The 15,107-nt window shown below is 46.1% G+C and overlaps 1 protein-coding gene across 1 annotated transcript in view; it reads left to right on the top strand.

Annotated features, from left to right (window-relative positions):
• Positions 1 to 8,391: 8,391 nt before the first annotated feature.
• Positions 8,392 to 15,107, top strand: part of LOC135396563 (NADH dehydrogenase [ubiquinone] 1 beta subcomplex subunit 11, mitochondrial-like) — a 32,849-nt gene continuing 26,133 nt past the window's right edge. Inside the window, exon 1 of the mRNA XM_064627598.1 lies at positions 8,392 to 8,619. Within this exon, the coding sequence (XP_064483668.1) occupies positions 8,431 to 8,619 (189 nt within the window). The 5' untranslated portion in view covers positions 8,392 to 8,430. The remainder of the gene's footprint in view (positions 8,620 to 15,107) is intronic.

The raw sequence follows: 15,107 nt of genomic DNA, 5'->3' as shown, positions 1-15,107 counted from the left end.
TGTGGTAGTCCTTATATCTTGAACCTTCCACTTCTTCCCATAGAGGTACACTGTCGCGCTTGCAGCAATAGTGTCCGAGGCAGCGATGTCAAAGATGACACGTCTGCTGACATGTAGCGTGTCTAATGCTCCATCATCGCTCGTATGACACTGTGCGAAAGTTACCTGGTCGCTGACGTCGGGAAGAACAATCTTCGTCCACGGCAGTGGTGCTTGAAGCTCACGTAGAAGCTCAGTGTGCTTGGAGCTCATGTCATCAAGAGGACTATTTTCAGTTAGCACATCAATTTCTGCAGCCGTCGGAGCCTCAGTGCGTCGTTTTTTTGATGGTGGTGGCAGCGTCTGCTCGCTTAAGTTGCGCTCCTTTCTTTTTCGTGGCAGAGGCTTTGTTAGGTACTTTGGAGCATCAGGAAACAACGTGGGAACAGCATCACTACTTAGCTGAGGCACGTCGCGTAGAATCTCAACAACTGTACCCTGAATTACAGTTTTGAAGCTCCTCTCGATGTAGCAGGGCTCAAAATGTCTTTCACAGACGACACTTGCTTCGTCGAGAGCTTTGTCACCACGCTTTATGTTGCGTGCCCACTGCAGTAATTTATCGGGGTCTTTCGGCACCCGGAAGAGCGAGAATTTCAACTTACACGAGCGGTACCCACTTGTACAACCGGGAACAAAACATGTGCTGTCCCGCGTCCGTCGACTCCTGGATGCCATGCCGTTTACGTCCCAGCAGACAACGTCGAGGCAGTGTAAACTTCACAATCACATACTGTTTCCTCAAGGCTTCACAGACATAAATCCTGACGGCAAGGACACGACACGACCTTTCACAAAATGTAAAAATACATCAAATCAACGCAACGGGACCCACGCACCACAGCGACAAAACGGCACGCCGATTATGCGCAGCGCCCTCTACGCTGTCATCCAAGGGGCTGCCACTCTCCTCGCATGGAGAGATGCGCGCGGTGGGTAGACTATCCATCTTTCTAGGGGCTATACTCGCGCTCCCTATCCGCGATCCAGCCTTTTACAATCGAGATCAGTGGCCCTGATGCAAAAGGGGACGAGGCTACCCTGAACCTGAACCTGATACTCCTCCTCTCTGTACCTGGAATCGGTGCCGGAAACCATGCCGGAAACGGTCTCCCTAGTCCCTACAGTAGAGGTGTGCGCCGCCGCGCCGAAGCGCCGCCGCCGGAGGTCGGAGCCTCGCCGTCGCCGCCGTACCAAAACTGTCGGCGCGCTGTCGCCGCCGCCGCCGATGTTGAAAAATCGGCGCGGCTGTGTAATGTGCCCATTTTGATCCACTTTCTATAAACGAATATGTCCCATACCTAATATTTTGTTTGTTTTTCTTTCATCTTAGGTTCCAGGCTTCATTTGTGGTGTTTTTAGCAGTGACAATTTAATCTCCTGATATGCTGTTTATGCTTTAGAGTTTCGTTTCATAGTCGACCCTGGAGGCACACAACTCCAGGAAAACTTGTCATTCAATTCTTGCAGGTTGTTTGCCGGTCATCCACCAACACCATAGCACTGGTCATTATCCATATACAGGGTGTGTTTTTTTATTCGTCACAGAATTTTTGTTTAAAAAATAGCGGGACGAAATACATGCCACTTTTGAGTTGGTCATGCGAATATTATCTCGAAGAAAGTATGTAACTATAAGATCATTGATTACCTCAAATTCATTATTTCTTTAATTAAGGAATTTCGCGCAAAAACGGGATAGCAGAACGGAAGATACTCATCGTTGAAAGCCATTCCATGTTTCAGAAATTCTTAAAGGCGCACGTGTGTTGAAATATCCGACGCTGAATGTCGCTATGCAAATGAGCCGAAACAAGAGATACGCCATTTCCGAGCGCAGAAATGACGCGACTTTTGCCTTATCTGGGTTGGGAAGCGGTCTATCTGACCAACAGATTGGCTCCTACACCAATCAGCTCGATCGCTCCAAAGCACTTGGTCCTCTCACGTGGATTGACCGTCGCTCTTTCTGCGCTCGAAAAGTGCGTAGCAAATAGTGCATTTTGTGTGTGCCGGCGAAAAGCACACAGTCAGAGAAGGTGTTTTCAATCGCGGAATTGCGGGGCTTATAATGCGCGCGGAGCATCGCAGACTCAACCCACTCGTTCTGGACAAGTTTATACTGTAAAACCCTTTAATTTCGCGAGACCTTAATTTTCGCGAATTTTGCGAATCGAGAAAGTTCGAGGAACTCGGGGAGTGCGCGAAATTTAGTTGTTGCGAATACATCCCTACTCGATTCCCGAAAATTTAGGGCTGCGAAATTAAATGATTTTACAGTATTTATTCATGATAACTACAGCCTCTGCAAAAATACTGTTCAATGACGTGGTGGGTGCGCCTTATGTCATATCGTTTGCTAACGTTCGCATATTTATATGGTTTCCCAAAAAGAGTCACTGGATCAGTGGACAGAGCTTTCACGCGTCGCCGTCCTGTGAACATTCGATCAGCACTCGCTGTAACTGTTACGTGTAGTTGCCATTAAAGGGATGGTTCGTCGTTCTGATTATATCTAGCTATGTTGTTTTCTCCAGCGCTTAACGCGCACTTAACGCGCCCAGTCGAAGTTCTTGGGCGACTACCTTCTGGAAGTGCTTTACTTCACCTAATGTTCCTTTGTGTGTTCGGTTTTCTTTCATAATACTATCCAGTGCTGACGCACTTGTTTGGTGCAAGGTACAGTAAATACTGCCACCGTCGCGTTAGCTATGATCACTGATCTCTATGTATAAAGGCTGGATCGCGCATGGGAGAGGGGCTCGTGGGGGAGAGGCGTGCATTCGGGCCGCCATGTTGGGAGGCCCTAAAACGCAGTGTGCGCCCATAGAAAACAATGGGAGGCAACGGAGATTGTGAGTATTTATTGCGCTGCAGGCGTTGATCGTTGTTTGTCATCACACAATTTTGTAAGGTGCCAGTATACTGATGTATCCTAACAGTGTTTCACAGGTGTCCTATCGTTCGATTCTTAATTACGTTATGTTTTGCATTCCGAAACTAGACCGTCACTGCAGTGCAGCGCTGGGGATTGTACTACAGTACGTTTCCCAGCCAATATTTCAATAAGAAACGATGTGAGGTTAACAACAACCATGTATGTAATATCCCGTGCTGCGTTCTGGACAAAAATTGTTCCATAAAGAACGGTCCGGGATGATATATACTCGCATGGCAGAAAGAGATCGTACTGTAGAATCACAGCCGTTGTTTTAGCCGTGTATCGGTTTCGTATGATTTATATCAAGCACCGCCGCAGAAAGTGTCTTTTAGTGAACGACTGCGGTGTGGTTTACTCGCAAATGTGGACACACCGAAGCAGCCCAAATACGTTGTGAGCGTGATTTAATTGCTTCACGCAATTAGAACACGCTCGTTAGGACAGTTAATCAGGTAGTGATGTAAGCTTAATCAATTAAGTTACTTAAAAGTGGTAACACCTCCTTGAGACACAAGGTTTACCTCTTTTTGAAGTCCAGCCCTTCTATGTTTGTTTGTTTCTTCCTTCATTTGTTCTGATTATTTGCAGGCGCGGTTGTGCCAAACTGAATGTCCTTCTCGAGTACTCACATGCTTTTGCTGAATATAACTGCAGCGTGAGCAAAGCTGCTTAGGAACGGGGGCCTGCTATCCAGTGCTGACTTTGTCATTCTTGTTATGTGGAGAACGTTCGAAAAAATGCAGCTGCACATCTGAAACTCCAATGAGTATCATCGTCATCTAAAAGAGAGCGTCGTAGCACCGTTGTGAGACCAGACGCTTTCTGAATATCTTCTATGCCACCTTCCGCAGTTTGCACAATTTTGTTCAGCATCGAAGTCTCTCATAGGAACCACTTTGCATTAACTGTGACTCCCATCTTACATTTTGATGTGCAAGGGCCTTCTTGCACTACACACGTATGGTCTGCAACAGGATAATTGCAGCAGGACGATTTGGAGCTTGAAACAGTTGTGATTTTGTCATTTTGGCCCTCGTGTACCCCGTCTGTGAAACGTAAACAAAAAAAAATCTAACACGATATGCTTTTGTAAAGAAGGTCACTGATGGTGAGTAAAGAGAATATACAAGTTCAAGTTTATTCAATATTTTATATCATACATTATATTATTCAACATTTTATATCAAGTTTATACAACATCAAGTTTATTCAAGTTATTTCTTGCACTTATGCGTTTCAGGATACAATGAACGTGCAGGGAGGTCACAAAAGACTACATTTATTGTTTTATGACCTTGCTACAATGACAATATATATTTTAGGAATGACAATGGACGGGTACTCTCTCTAAATTTGTAGCACTCAATTTTAGGTTAGAATGAGCAATGAATAGCAACTTCCCTCCTGGTATTTTCTTATATATGATGAATTTTGAATTTAATGTGATCAAATATGTGTTAATATAATAATATATATAAGAATATAATATGTGATAAATGAATGGTGACCAACAGTAGATGTAAACAACACCAGTAGCCAGAGAAGTGCATTCTCAAGAAATAATTTTCTTCTTATAGCATATATGTGCATGCCTATTAACTAAAACAATTATCACAGTTCTCACGGTTTTAATTTCTGAGAGTGTACTGTAGAGACGGCTTAGATCTACAACAGTTAATACAAGGTATTATATACTGTGAATACATTTAAAAATCCCATGTGACACATACTTTCTGGAGGTGCTGTGGTAATCAAAGTTTGTGGGCATTACGCAGGTTCTGCACCCATTTCTTGAGTATGTCGAGGCAGCTGTGAAGTAACCTGCATTGATGATGATTATTCCAATTTTTATGGTGCATCGACAACAAAGGAAATAATACATCAGAACATTGGTTTGGGTGCAACCAGCTAAAAATGAATATGTTGTTTAATAAATGCATTGGACAAATGTTAAAACATCAGTTTAAAACATGGTTTACAAACCCTGTATCTTCTAAAAATTAAAAAGATTAAAAACTATTCTAAAAAGAATATGGGGAACTCTTCTAAAAATAATTATAATCTCTAATTATTATATTGCTGGGTGAACGAGCCTAAAGTGTAAGGTGTGTTTCTGATGTGAACATGTAAGAAAATATGCAAAACTGAGAGAGGCTAACCACAGTGCGTGCACTGAGGTTGTTCCTTCCTGTAAAGTAGAAACCAGTGGATGAGGAACGTGATACTTACCTGTACACCCAGCCGTATCACACTGCACAGATTATTCACTGGGTAGCCCTCATGACGAAACCTGTATTGAGAGACCACTTTTGCCTTAAAAACTGCTTCAAATAGCACGTCACGCTACAAATTATTACTATCGTAACAAGCTGACGATACAGCTCAGACAAAGGCGTTATTCAAGTCGCGCCACACCACCGTTACGTAGGATGCTTTGTCACAAATGAAACCAAGGCACAAAACAATACCAATACATGAAAAAAGGTGACAATCGTGGTCTCATTATGACGCAATACCGAACTTGTGCGCGAAGGTAATTCAAAGAAATGAATGTGGCACTTGCTTCCGCAGAGAACACCGTGTACCATGCTAGCAATGCATGCAAAAAAGCGGTCGAGTGCTCGCACATATATTGATGACAACACTACCTGTGTAGTGTAACGTGTTCTTTCAAGCATATTATGCACTCAAACTGTATTTGCCGCCGGGTAAAATGCAGGTGGGCTCGATTGAACGTCGGAAGAGCGATCAAGCAACCTGCATCCAGTGCTCGTTTTGGGCAAAAAAACACTTCATAATGGTCAACTAAATATACAGAATGGACGCCTATTTATTCCTCGATAAAGAGTGACCCACCTGTATAAATTTAGGCCCTGTAACCTTGCCAGTACGGTTGGTACGACCGTAATTGCAAGAAGTTGCCATGATCGCTGCGGCGACTGTTGTGGGCACCGTAAGATGGCGGCCGGTTTCTTCACGCTCGCGCTCCCTATCCGCGATCCAGCCTTTTACAATCGAGATGCGGCCTCCCCGTAGAGACGCGGCGGCCCGTTGCTATTGGCTCCCGTTGGATGGCGCTGCCATAGCTTCAGGATCGACTCTCCGCATGTCGTCTGCTCGCTCCGTGTGTTCGAATGGCGCGGACCGCGACATTTCCGAATGCAAAGTACACGCATAGCGAGCAATTATTGCCGGAGTAGGCCTTTTCAAGCAATACATTGCTCGGATGGAATACGTACCAGATCGCGGTCATGAAATTTTCATTAAATTATAGCGGGAATGAAGCGCTCGTACCTCCCGGAAGATGGCAAGTGCGCATATGCTCCCGTGCGTGCGCACGCATAGAGAGCGAACATCTGCCGCTCATGCCTGCTCCTACCAAGTAATAGTTCGCAAACATTTTCATTTTCCTTCTTTCTTACATGAGTTTTACCTTCTTTCTCACAGACGAAACCTTTCCGGGCGCGCTCAACTTTTTTGTGGCATCCTTTGCTGCAAAGTGCATTCTCAGCATAACATACGACTGCAGCAGCTCTGATCTGAGCATATCGCTGTGCTCACTGCATCCTACGCGACGTATATTGCAGTCCCTTATCGCGTCCAAAAGAGTCCAAAAGGTATCCCCACAGAGGCTTCTCTCGTCCAGCAATGTTGACACATTATTCTCAATAGTTCTGAACATTGTGAAGAGCGCCCAAGAGGGATGCGTTAGGCTTCCACGTTCAAACTCCCTCTCCAACGTGAGGAATGCCTCAGGGCACTGCGGACTATCAGACTGAATGTCAGTTGTGCACAGTGAGCACGCCACGTGCTTCAAGAAGGTGTGAACAAGGTAGCCGCACCGGTAGTACACCACACAATCTTGGGCAGCTGGGAGGGCGTATGCGTGTTCTGGTCCACGTGCATGTGCTACTCCTGTACCTTCTTTTTCATTGCATGTTGTAGCACAGAGCTCGGCCATTTTTACGCGTAAATTCTCCTGGATTCTCCTTTCTACCCAATTTCATTGTGTTCTGCACGGCGGCAAGGACCGTTGTCGGCTGTGCTTCAACATTGCCTGTGATGGAGGCCTTTATGGGAGTGTACAAGCTAAGAAGCCTGTATATGTGGGTCAGCCAAGACGTACATCACAGATGTACGTCTTGGCTGTAACCTTCAAATTCTTGCGTGGAATGGCACATTCCCACGCTTTGAGAACGTCGGGCTCGCTTGTGCCGTGGCATAGAAGTTTCCCCTGCTGACTTGTAGCCGCTTTTGCAACCGGGAGCACAGCATGTCGGCATGGTACTTCACCACCGTTACCTTAATACAGGAAGAAATCTCAACTGCCGAAACAAAACTCGCTCCATACTCTATCTATAAACGTTGGCTATGATGGAGAAAATACCCCCGCTCTGAGGTGTTCGTGCGTCCCCGTTGGAGCGTCGGCGTGACGCCGCCGCCGCCGGGCCTTCAACGTGCTCTACGCCGCCGCCGAAAAAAATGCCCACGCCGCACACCTCTACTCTACAGCCACCAAGGGTGGGAGCACTGATCTCTATGTATTTTACAATCGAGATCAGTGGATGGATGGATTGTAGTGGCACCCCTGGCGGGCCTCTGGGAGTGCACCCAGTGTTGCCAGGTCTGCTGAAATTTCAGTAGATCTACTGGACTCCGAGTCTGTCTACTGAAATACTGAAAAAAGGTCAAAACTTTCTTAAATCTACTAAATTTTGTGCCTGAAGTGTGGTTTTGCATAGCGAACTCCAATTCAGGTTTGCTGGCACTGTCTGGTTGCATCGTAGTCCGTGTACGAGCGAGAAAATCATGTACTTTTCACATATTGAGGGGTCTACGCGGTATGTGGCATCTGCGAGCAGTCACCTTTAAAAAAGCAAGCAGCTGCCCAAGTAAAACAATTTATAGCAAATACATTGCAGAATCATGCATATTCCACGGGACACCCGGTATAACATAGAAAACATGCAAGTTCCGACGAGTTTATGATTCCGTCGTTAGGAAGTTTCGTTGTAAACCTCCTCTGCTTGCGCATTCGAGCGCGTGCGTGGAACGGATATTTTCTTAGGTGAACCTCGTGAACAGCTTTCGACAGAAACTATCACTGGACTGCTGCAGAGGAAGCGACTGATAGGAGACAAGAACTGATTTAACTTAACTGCGAATATGTATGAGCGAGGGTACGTGCTCGGTGTGCAAGCACTTCTTTACTGTTTACACCAAATTACAAAGTATATTTCACTCATTCTGTCACCTATATATCGTGAAAGTTCGTATTTATTTATCATATGGCCCACTAGTTAGGTCGCCGTGGAGCGTTTGCCCTTGTTTTTAGTACAGCTACTGAATTCTACTGTATTTTCTGATTTTCTGCGCCGACCTCTGAATTTTCGCCTAAATGACCTGGCAACACTGGGTGCACCAGCAATCCAGCAATCCATCCATCAAACATGTCGCTGCTTAGGCGTCGTTTAGCTTCGAAGGTTTTTAATTTTAGTAAATGCGTCGGCCCACGACAGCAGGTAGCACGAATCTCAACGACAGATAAGAAAAAGGAGATACCATCGACAACTATTTCAGGGAATGCTATTCCGAAGGCGCCAGAAACCGCCGCGGATTTCGCCGACCTCAAGAAGAGGGTAAGACGAGTCCTGATTAGGACTGCTATACCGAGCACACCATTGCAGTTGAAACATGTTCATTACAGTGGTACTATATGGGTATGAAGTGCATGCCCACACAACACAGTTGTAATAGTGCGGTTATCCGTAGCATCACACGCGGGATGCGATGACCTTTCCGGACAAAACGCGACTGGTCGTGTCAGCTTATTTTGGCATGCTTCTGTGGTTGCATGAGTAAACCAAAGTTTGCACGCCAGTTTATATTTTCCCTCTGGTGTTTTCCCAATGCTTTACCCAAGCTACAGTGCTGGACAAAAGTTTACGGAACGCGCGAGCGGCGTATTTTCCCTGGGCAGAGACACCCTAGCGGCGAGCGGAAGCGGGCGAGTCCACTCGCTCAGATGGATGGAAGAGTCAGAGCCATTTATAGGGAGAGTTTGGCCATTCTTTGATCTTTTGCCGCCTCATGGGTGGAGCCTATTTTGACGTCAGAGTCATCGTTGCGCCGCCCAAAAAGCCTGAATCCGAGCGGAATCCGCTTATCAGCCGTCTAGTCCGCGCCATATTGATGCTGTCCTCCAGCTGGTCCACAGCTTCGTGGTCGCGCAGAATGTAATCTACAGGAATAACCGGCTTATGACCCACTCGCCCTAGTGATAAGGGGGGCTTTGTTGCCGAACTGAAAGAGTTCAAGGACGAAAGGCTTTCGAAGAAAGAAGTTCGCACGTGTCTTCTCTCCGTGGATTGTAAACAACGATCAGCATCAATATGGCGTCGGCGACCAGCTGACGACGGGACAACAATAGAACACGACGAGGGAGGTCGTTCAGCCGTGACGTCGCATGACGCGCTTTAAGTTAGGCTCCTCCTAATGGCCAAACTCTCCCTATAAACGGCTCTGGGAAGAGTGCGCTTGTGGCGACCCTCCGTGGTAGTAGTGGTAACTTTGATTTCCAGTGTAACGAACGCCAAAATGGTTTCGTTTTCGGTCTACTGCTCTGAGCGCGAGTGGCTATCGCGGGAAGGAAGTCTCTCAGCTATCGGAGAGATAACAAGGCGCTAAGATGAATTGAGGTGACAACGGGCCGCAGTGCCTAGTATTTTTCTTTTCTTTTTTTATTAGGCAAAAACAGAAGAAAAGAGCGTGTACCCTTGAACACACACACAAAGAGGCGGGGGAGGCGATAGTGTCTGAATACTTTGTCGGCCCCCTTTCGCAGCAATAACTGAGGACATGCGCACAGGAAGGGAAGCGTATAGTCGACGGACAACGTCCACGTCTTCACGTACCAAGGACCACTCTGCTTCTATAAATTCGCGTAGTGCGTCCTCGCTCCTTGTAGGCGTCTGTCTTTTGCTCATCCTATTCTTCAGGATGCCCCAGACGTTTTCGATGATGTTTAAGTCCGGGCTCTGCGCAGGCCATGTCAGCTGCATTACGCTGAGGTCGTCGAGAACGCGTCGGACAGTTTTACTACGATAGAAGGAGCTGCCATCATGCTGGTAATGGTAGCACCCATCCGGGAACGTCCTGTCCAGAGCATAGGGGAGCAGCGTCCTCTCGACGACCTCAGCGTAATGCAGCTGACATGGCCTGCACAGAGCTCGCACTTAAACATAATCGAAAACGTCTGGGGCATCCTGAAGAATAGGATGAGCAAGGGACGGACGCCTACAAGGAGCAAGGACGCACTCTGGGAATTTATAGAAGCAGAATGATCCTTGCTACGTGAAGACGTGGACCTTGTCCGTTGACTATATGCTTCCCTTCCTGTGCGCATGGCCTCAGTTATTGCTGCGAAAGGGGGGCCGACAAAGTATTGAGACAATATCGTCTCCCCCGCTTCTTTTTTTTTTTTTGTGTGTGTGTGTGTTCAAGGGTACACGCTCTTTTCTTCTGTTTTTGTCGAATAAAAAAACAAGAAAAACTAGGCACTGCAGCCCGTTGTCACCTCAATTCATCTTAGCGCCCTGTTATCTCTCCGATAGCGGAGAGACTTCCTTTTCGCGATAGCCAATCGTGCTCGGTGCAGGAGACCGAAAACGAAACCATTTGGCGTTCGTTACACTGAAAGGCAAAGTTACCACTGCTACCACGGCGGGTCGACACAAGCGCACTCTTCCATCCCTCTGAACGAGTGAACTCGCCAGCTTCCGCTCGCCACTAGGGTGTCTCTGCCCAGGGAAAATACGCCGCTTGCGCGTTCCGTAAACTTTTGTCCAGCACTGTACAAACCCACTGCGTGGATTCCAAAGTTTAATATGAGAGCCTCGAAGCAGTCCTTCCCCAACAACTCCAGAAACTAGGAACGTGTGAGGGATTTGAGGGTTCATACTGTCAGAACTCCTACATTTCGTTTTGCATTTGGGAGAGGAAATCCATCTCCTCTATGCGAAGTCCTCCCCGTAGAACCAGTGGTGGATCCGGAGGGCGGTTGGGCGATCATCTCTCCAAATCATACATAAAACATTAGGTTTCTCCTCATTTGCCACGAGCTTCGACAAAGAAACCGCCCCGCCAAATGAGGATCTGGATTCGCCCCTGCATAAAACCCCTCCTGAAGTATTTTTTCTAGCTACGCCACTGACCTTGTCTCACAACTTTCTGACCTGCATTCCACAATCACAACACTTTAAAGGTTACCTTTTGTTGAAATATTGCAATACGAAACAGGTTGGAAACGTTTGAAGTGATTATGTGGTAATGCATTTTTAAGCTCCTTCCTCTTTGTTTAAGTGCAACAGTAATCGAGCACATCCAGTGCCAGATTTACAGTGGTGGGGGCCCGAGGCAGCCTGCTCGGTAGGGGCCACTGTGCCTTCTGAGAATGGTTCGTGGGAGTTCATAGGGGAGAATTGTGGTGCCCTCCACAGAAGTGCTGTGTCATGGTGCAACTACTGCCTGTGATATAGACGAAAACATTCCATGTACAGTGGTTGGTTCTTTTATTATCTTCCTGTTATCAAGAATAGTATTTTGCTGATCAAGGCTAGATTATGCTAGTAGCATAAATCGGGACTCTTCGGGACTTGTTAACCGAAAAATCAGTAAACCTGTAAACTCAAGTTCTCACACAATGTCCCTTTCTATGCATAGCAGTTACAAAGTATTCAATCTGCTGTGCATCAGGGCTGTCCGATGACTGTTCTTTATGAACTTCAATTTGGAGAATGCGCGCGCTCACAAGAACTGTTGCTGACCATCATGGAGAGGTACATACGAAGTTAGGACCATCTTTACATTTGAAATAAAAACTTCCTTTACACCCTTCTCAGTTATGAGCGTCTAGAGAAACAGTTCCCGGCTGCCCACCTCATCTTGGAAAAAATGTACGGAATCTCCTCCGGAAAAGGATAGACAACACGCAGTCTTCCCGATCTCTTCGGTGTCAAGGTTATGGAGTTCACCAAATAGGCCAAACCTGGACGACAGTTCTGACAGGTCGTGCTGAAGACTGGTAGGTGGTAGGTTCAAATCCTACCACCGGTTGTGCTGTCTAAGGTTTTCCCTGGGTTTTCCGAATACTTTCCAGACGAATGTCGGCACAGTTCCCCCTGAAGCCGGCCCAGGATGCAAACTAATGGCCGTGTCCCCCACTCCTTCCTGCTGTCCTCTCTTTCCTCGGGCCACATGTCTTGGCCGCTCAAAGCCACAGTTGCTTCGCGGCGCTAAGCGCAATAAAAAAAAGGTTTTGGTACGCAACCAAGCGCTGTTAAATCTTCCCCAATAATGTGGTAGTGCTCGAATGCTTCACACTTAGTGGCAACGAAGTATTTGAGCGACATCAATGACGAAACCGCGCTGTTCAGATCAATCTTTGTACTTTGCTATGTTTTGCTGACCTTATCTACCCAGTCTAGAATATCGAACCAGAACGCGGCATCAATTCCTGTTTCAAGCCTAGTCATTCTGTCAGCGAGGCCGCCGGCCTTGAAGCACGTTTCATTAGTTCCGTCTTCATTGTTAGCAATATCATCCAGTGCTTTTAAGAAAAAAAGTATAGCCAATGAATAATGCTCCCACCGCATCTGCTCTGCAGGAGCATCTTGTACATCTTGAGCCTCTTGTAAGTGTCACTTTGGCCAGAATCTCTATATATAGAACAACTACCTTTTAGGAAAAAACAAAATAAAAAAACTGCAGTGGTGGGGGGCCCCAGGGCACATGCACGGTTGCTCCTCCCTAAATACGGCACTGACCACATCTGATATGCTCGTTGTAAGAGTGAGCTGGTTCGTAAATGTTTGTGACATCGGTACAGTCAAGGAGAATGGATAACATGTGGAGAAGTCATTCTAACAACATGGTATAACACACATCATGGTTTTAATATGGGTATGCAGCATTCTAGGAACATATGAGGGGGGACCCACAAATAACGAGAATTGCTTTTTCAAAATTTGTATGTTTCTCAGAACATTTCCAAAATTTAATCATCCTTGAAGTACTCTCCCTGAGATGCAAAACACTTGTCCCATCGCTTTTTTCATTGTTCAAAACAGTTCTGGGACTGTTGCAAAGTGATAGCCTTCAATGCCTCCGTCGTGTCGCTGTTTTCTTCTTTACCTCGTCCACGTCTTAAAAACGCTTTCCTTTAGGGTCCCTTTTCAGTCTTGGACATAAAAAAAAATGGCATGGCGGCCAAGTCCTGGGAGTAAAAGGGGGTGGGGAACCGTTGTCATCCCTGACGAAAACCCGAGACTGGGAAAAAAGACGAAAAACAGACGACACAACACAAAGTCTCAAACACAGCTAAAGTTTAATGGACAACCGCACACTTTTAACACATCAGGTGGGGGAGGAGGGACAGTGCAAAAGGCTCGCCAAAGCAGGGCCGAAGGTCACAGACGCTTTGCTGACACAGTTCCCAGCCCCCAAAATTGACAACGTTTCTCTCAAAAGCCTCCGACTGAGGTCGGACTCCCTGGCCTTGACAAAGGTCTCTTCCCATGTGGGAGAACAATTAAAGCAAACTTTGAGATGCTTTGCCAATTCCGACGACTGGTCCTCATTTTTTACCTTCGAAGCGTGCTCCCGGAGCCTGTCATTCAAGCAACGTTTCGTTTGGCCGATATAGCAAAAACCGCAAGCAAGAGGTATCTGATACACCACATTTGACTGGCATTGTACATAGCTATTTTTATGCGATTTACAAACTTTGTCACGCTTCTGGAAAGGACAGAGAGCATCAAGTCTAAAGCAGTTTTTAAATACAACCTGGACACCAAACTTTTTTGCTACAGCAAGGATGTTATGTGAGACATTGTGAAAATATGGGATCGCAACACGAATCTCATTATCAGTGACAAGTGGGGCACAGGGGGAAATTAATCTACTAAAAACAGACTCAAGAGCGCTAAAAAGCATTGCATTAGAATAGCCTGCGAGCTGCAGACGATCACACTGAAAGTTTAAAGAAATACACAACTGATGTACACATGACTTCCTCAAAGTGCTAGATAGGAGGCCCGTGACAACACCCCGTTTTACATTCTTTGAGTGACAACTGCTAGCGGGTAAAAGTGGCTTAGGAGCCAATTTCCCATACGACCAACACAAAGAAGGTGTTAGCAAAAGCCTCACATCAAGGAACTGTAGCACAGCATTGGTCGGGTGTTCAACAGTGAAAGACAACTCAGGGGATGTCGCTCTTATCAAACGCTCACATGCGTAAATATCATCTTTAACTGTAGAGAGCAGCAGCAAATCGTCTACAAAGCGCTTAACAAGCAGTTGAGCACGGGGAACTGTCGCCAGATATGATGTAACAGCATTATCAACAGTAGACAAGTAAATCTCTGATAACACAGGTGCGATGGCCGAACCAATACAAACCCCCGTTTTTTGAATGAACAGACCCTTATCAATGCGAACGGCAGTCGATCTCAGATAAAGTTCTAAAACACGTAAGAAATCTGACACAGCAATGCCTGCTTTTGACTGGAAACGGACCAACTTAGATTCGAGAAGATCTCTTACTCTAGACAACAGAATGCCTTGATCTAGGGAGTAGTAAAGATCCTTAATATCCAGGGAGGCGGCAAAACATTTCTTCCCGTGAAATGACTTGAGACTTTCAATGAGACATTCAGAATTCTTTAACACAATGCTGCTCCGCTCATGAACTAGGGACAAACAGTCCTGAATGAAACGAGACACTACCTTCTGCCATGTACCATTTTCATTCACCACCAAACGTAGCGGCATGTCAATCTTATGATCCTTCAGCAAAAATTTTACAGATAGACAGTCAAAAGCAGGCATTGCTGTGTCAGATTTCTTACGTGTTTTAGAACTTTATCTGAGATCGACTGCCGTTCGCATTGATAAGGGTCTGTTCATTCAAAAAACGGGGGTTTGTATTGGTTCGGCCATCGCACCTGTGTTATCAGAGATTTACTTGTCTACTGTTGATAATGCTGTTACATCATATCTGGCGACAGTTCCCCGTGCTCAACTGCTTGTTAAGCGCTTTGTAGACGATTTGCTGCTGCTCTCTACA

Source organism: Ornithodoros turicata, chromosome 6 (assembly GCF_037126465.1).
Source record: "Ornithodoros turicata isolate Travis chromosome 6, ASM3712646v1, whole genome shotgun sequence".
Lineage (NCBI taxonomy): Eukaryota > Metazoa > Arthropoda > Arachnida > Ixodida > Argasidae > Ornithodoros > Ornithodoros turicata.
The sequence above is the reverse complement of the archived record's forward strand: the minus strand, read 5'-3'. Positions and strand labels throughout refer to the sequence as shown.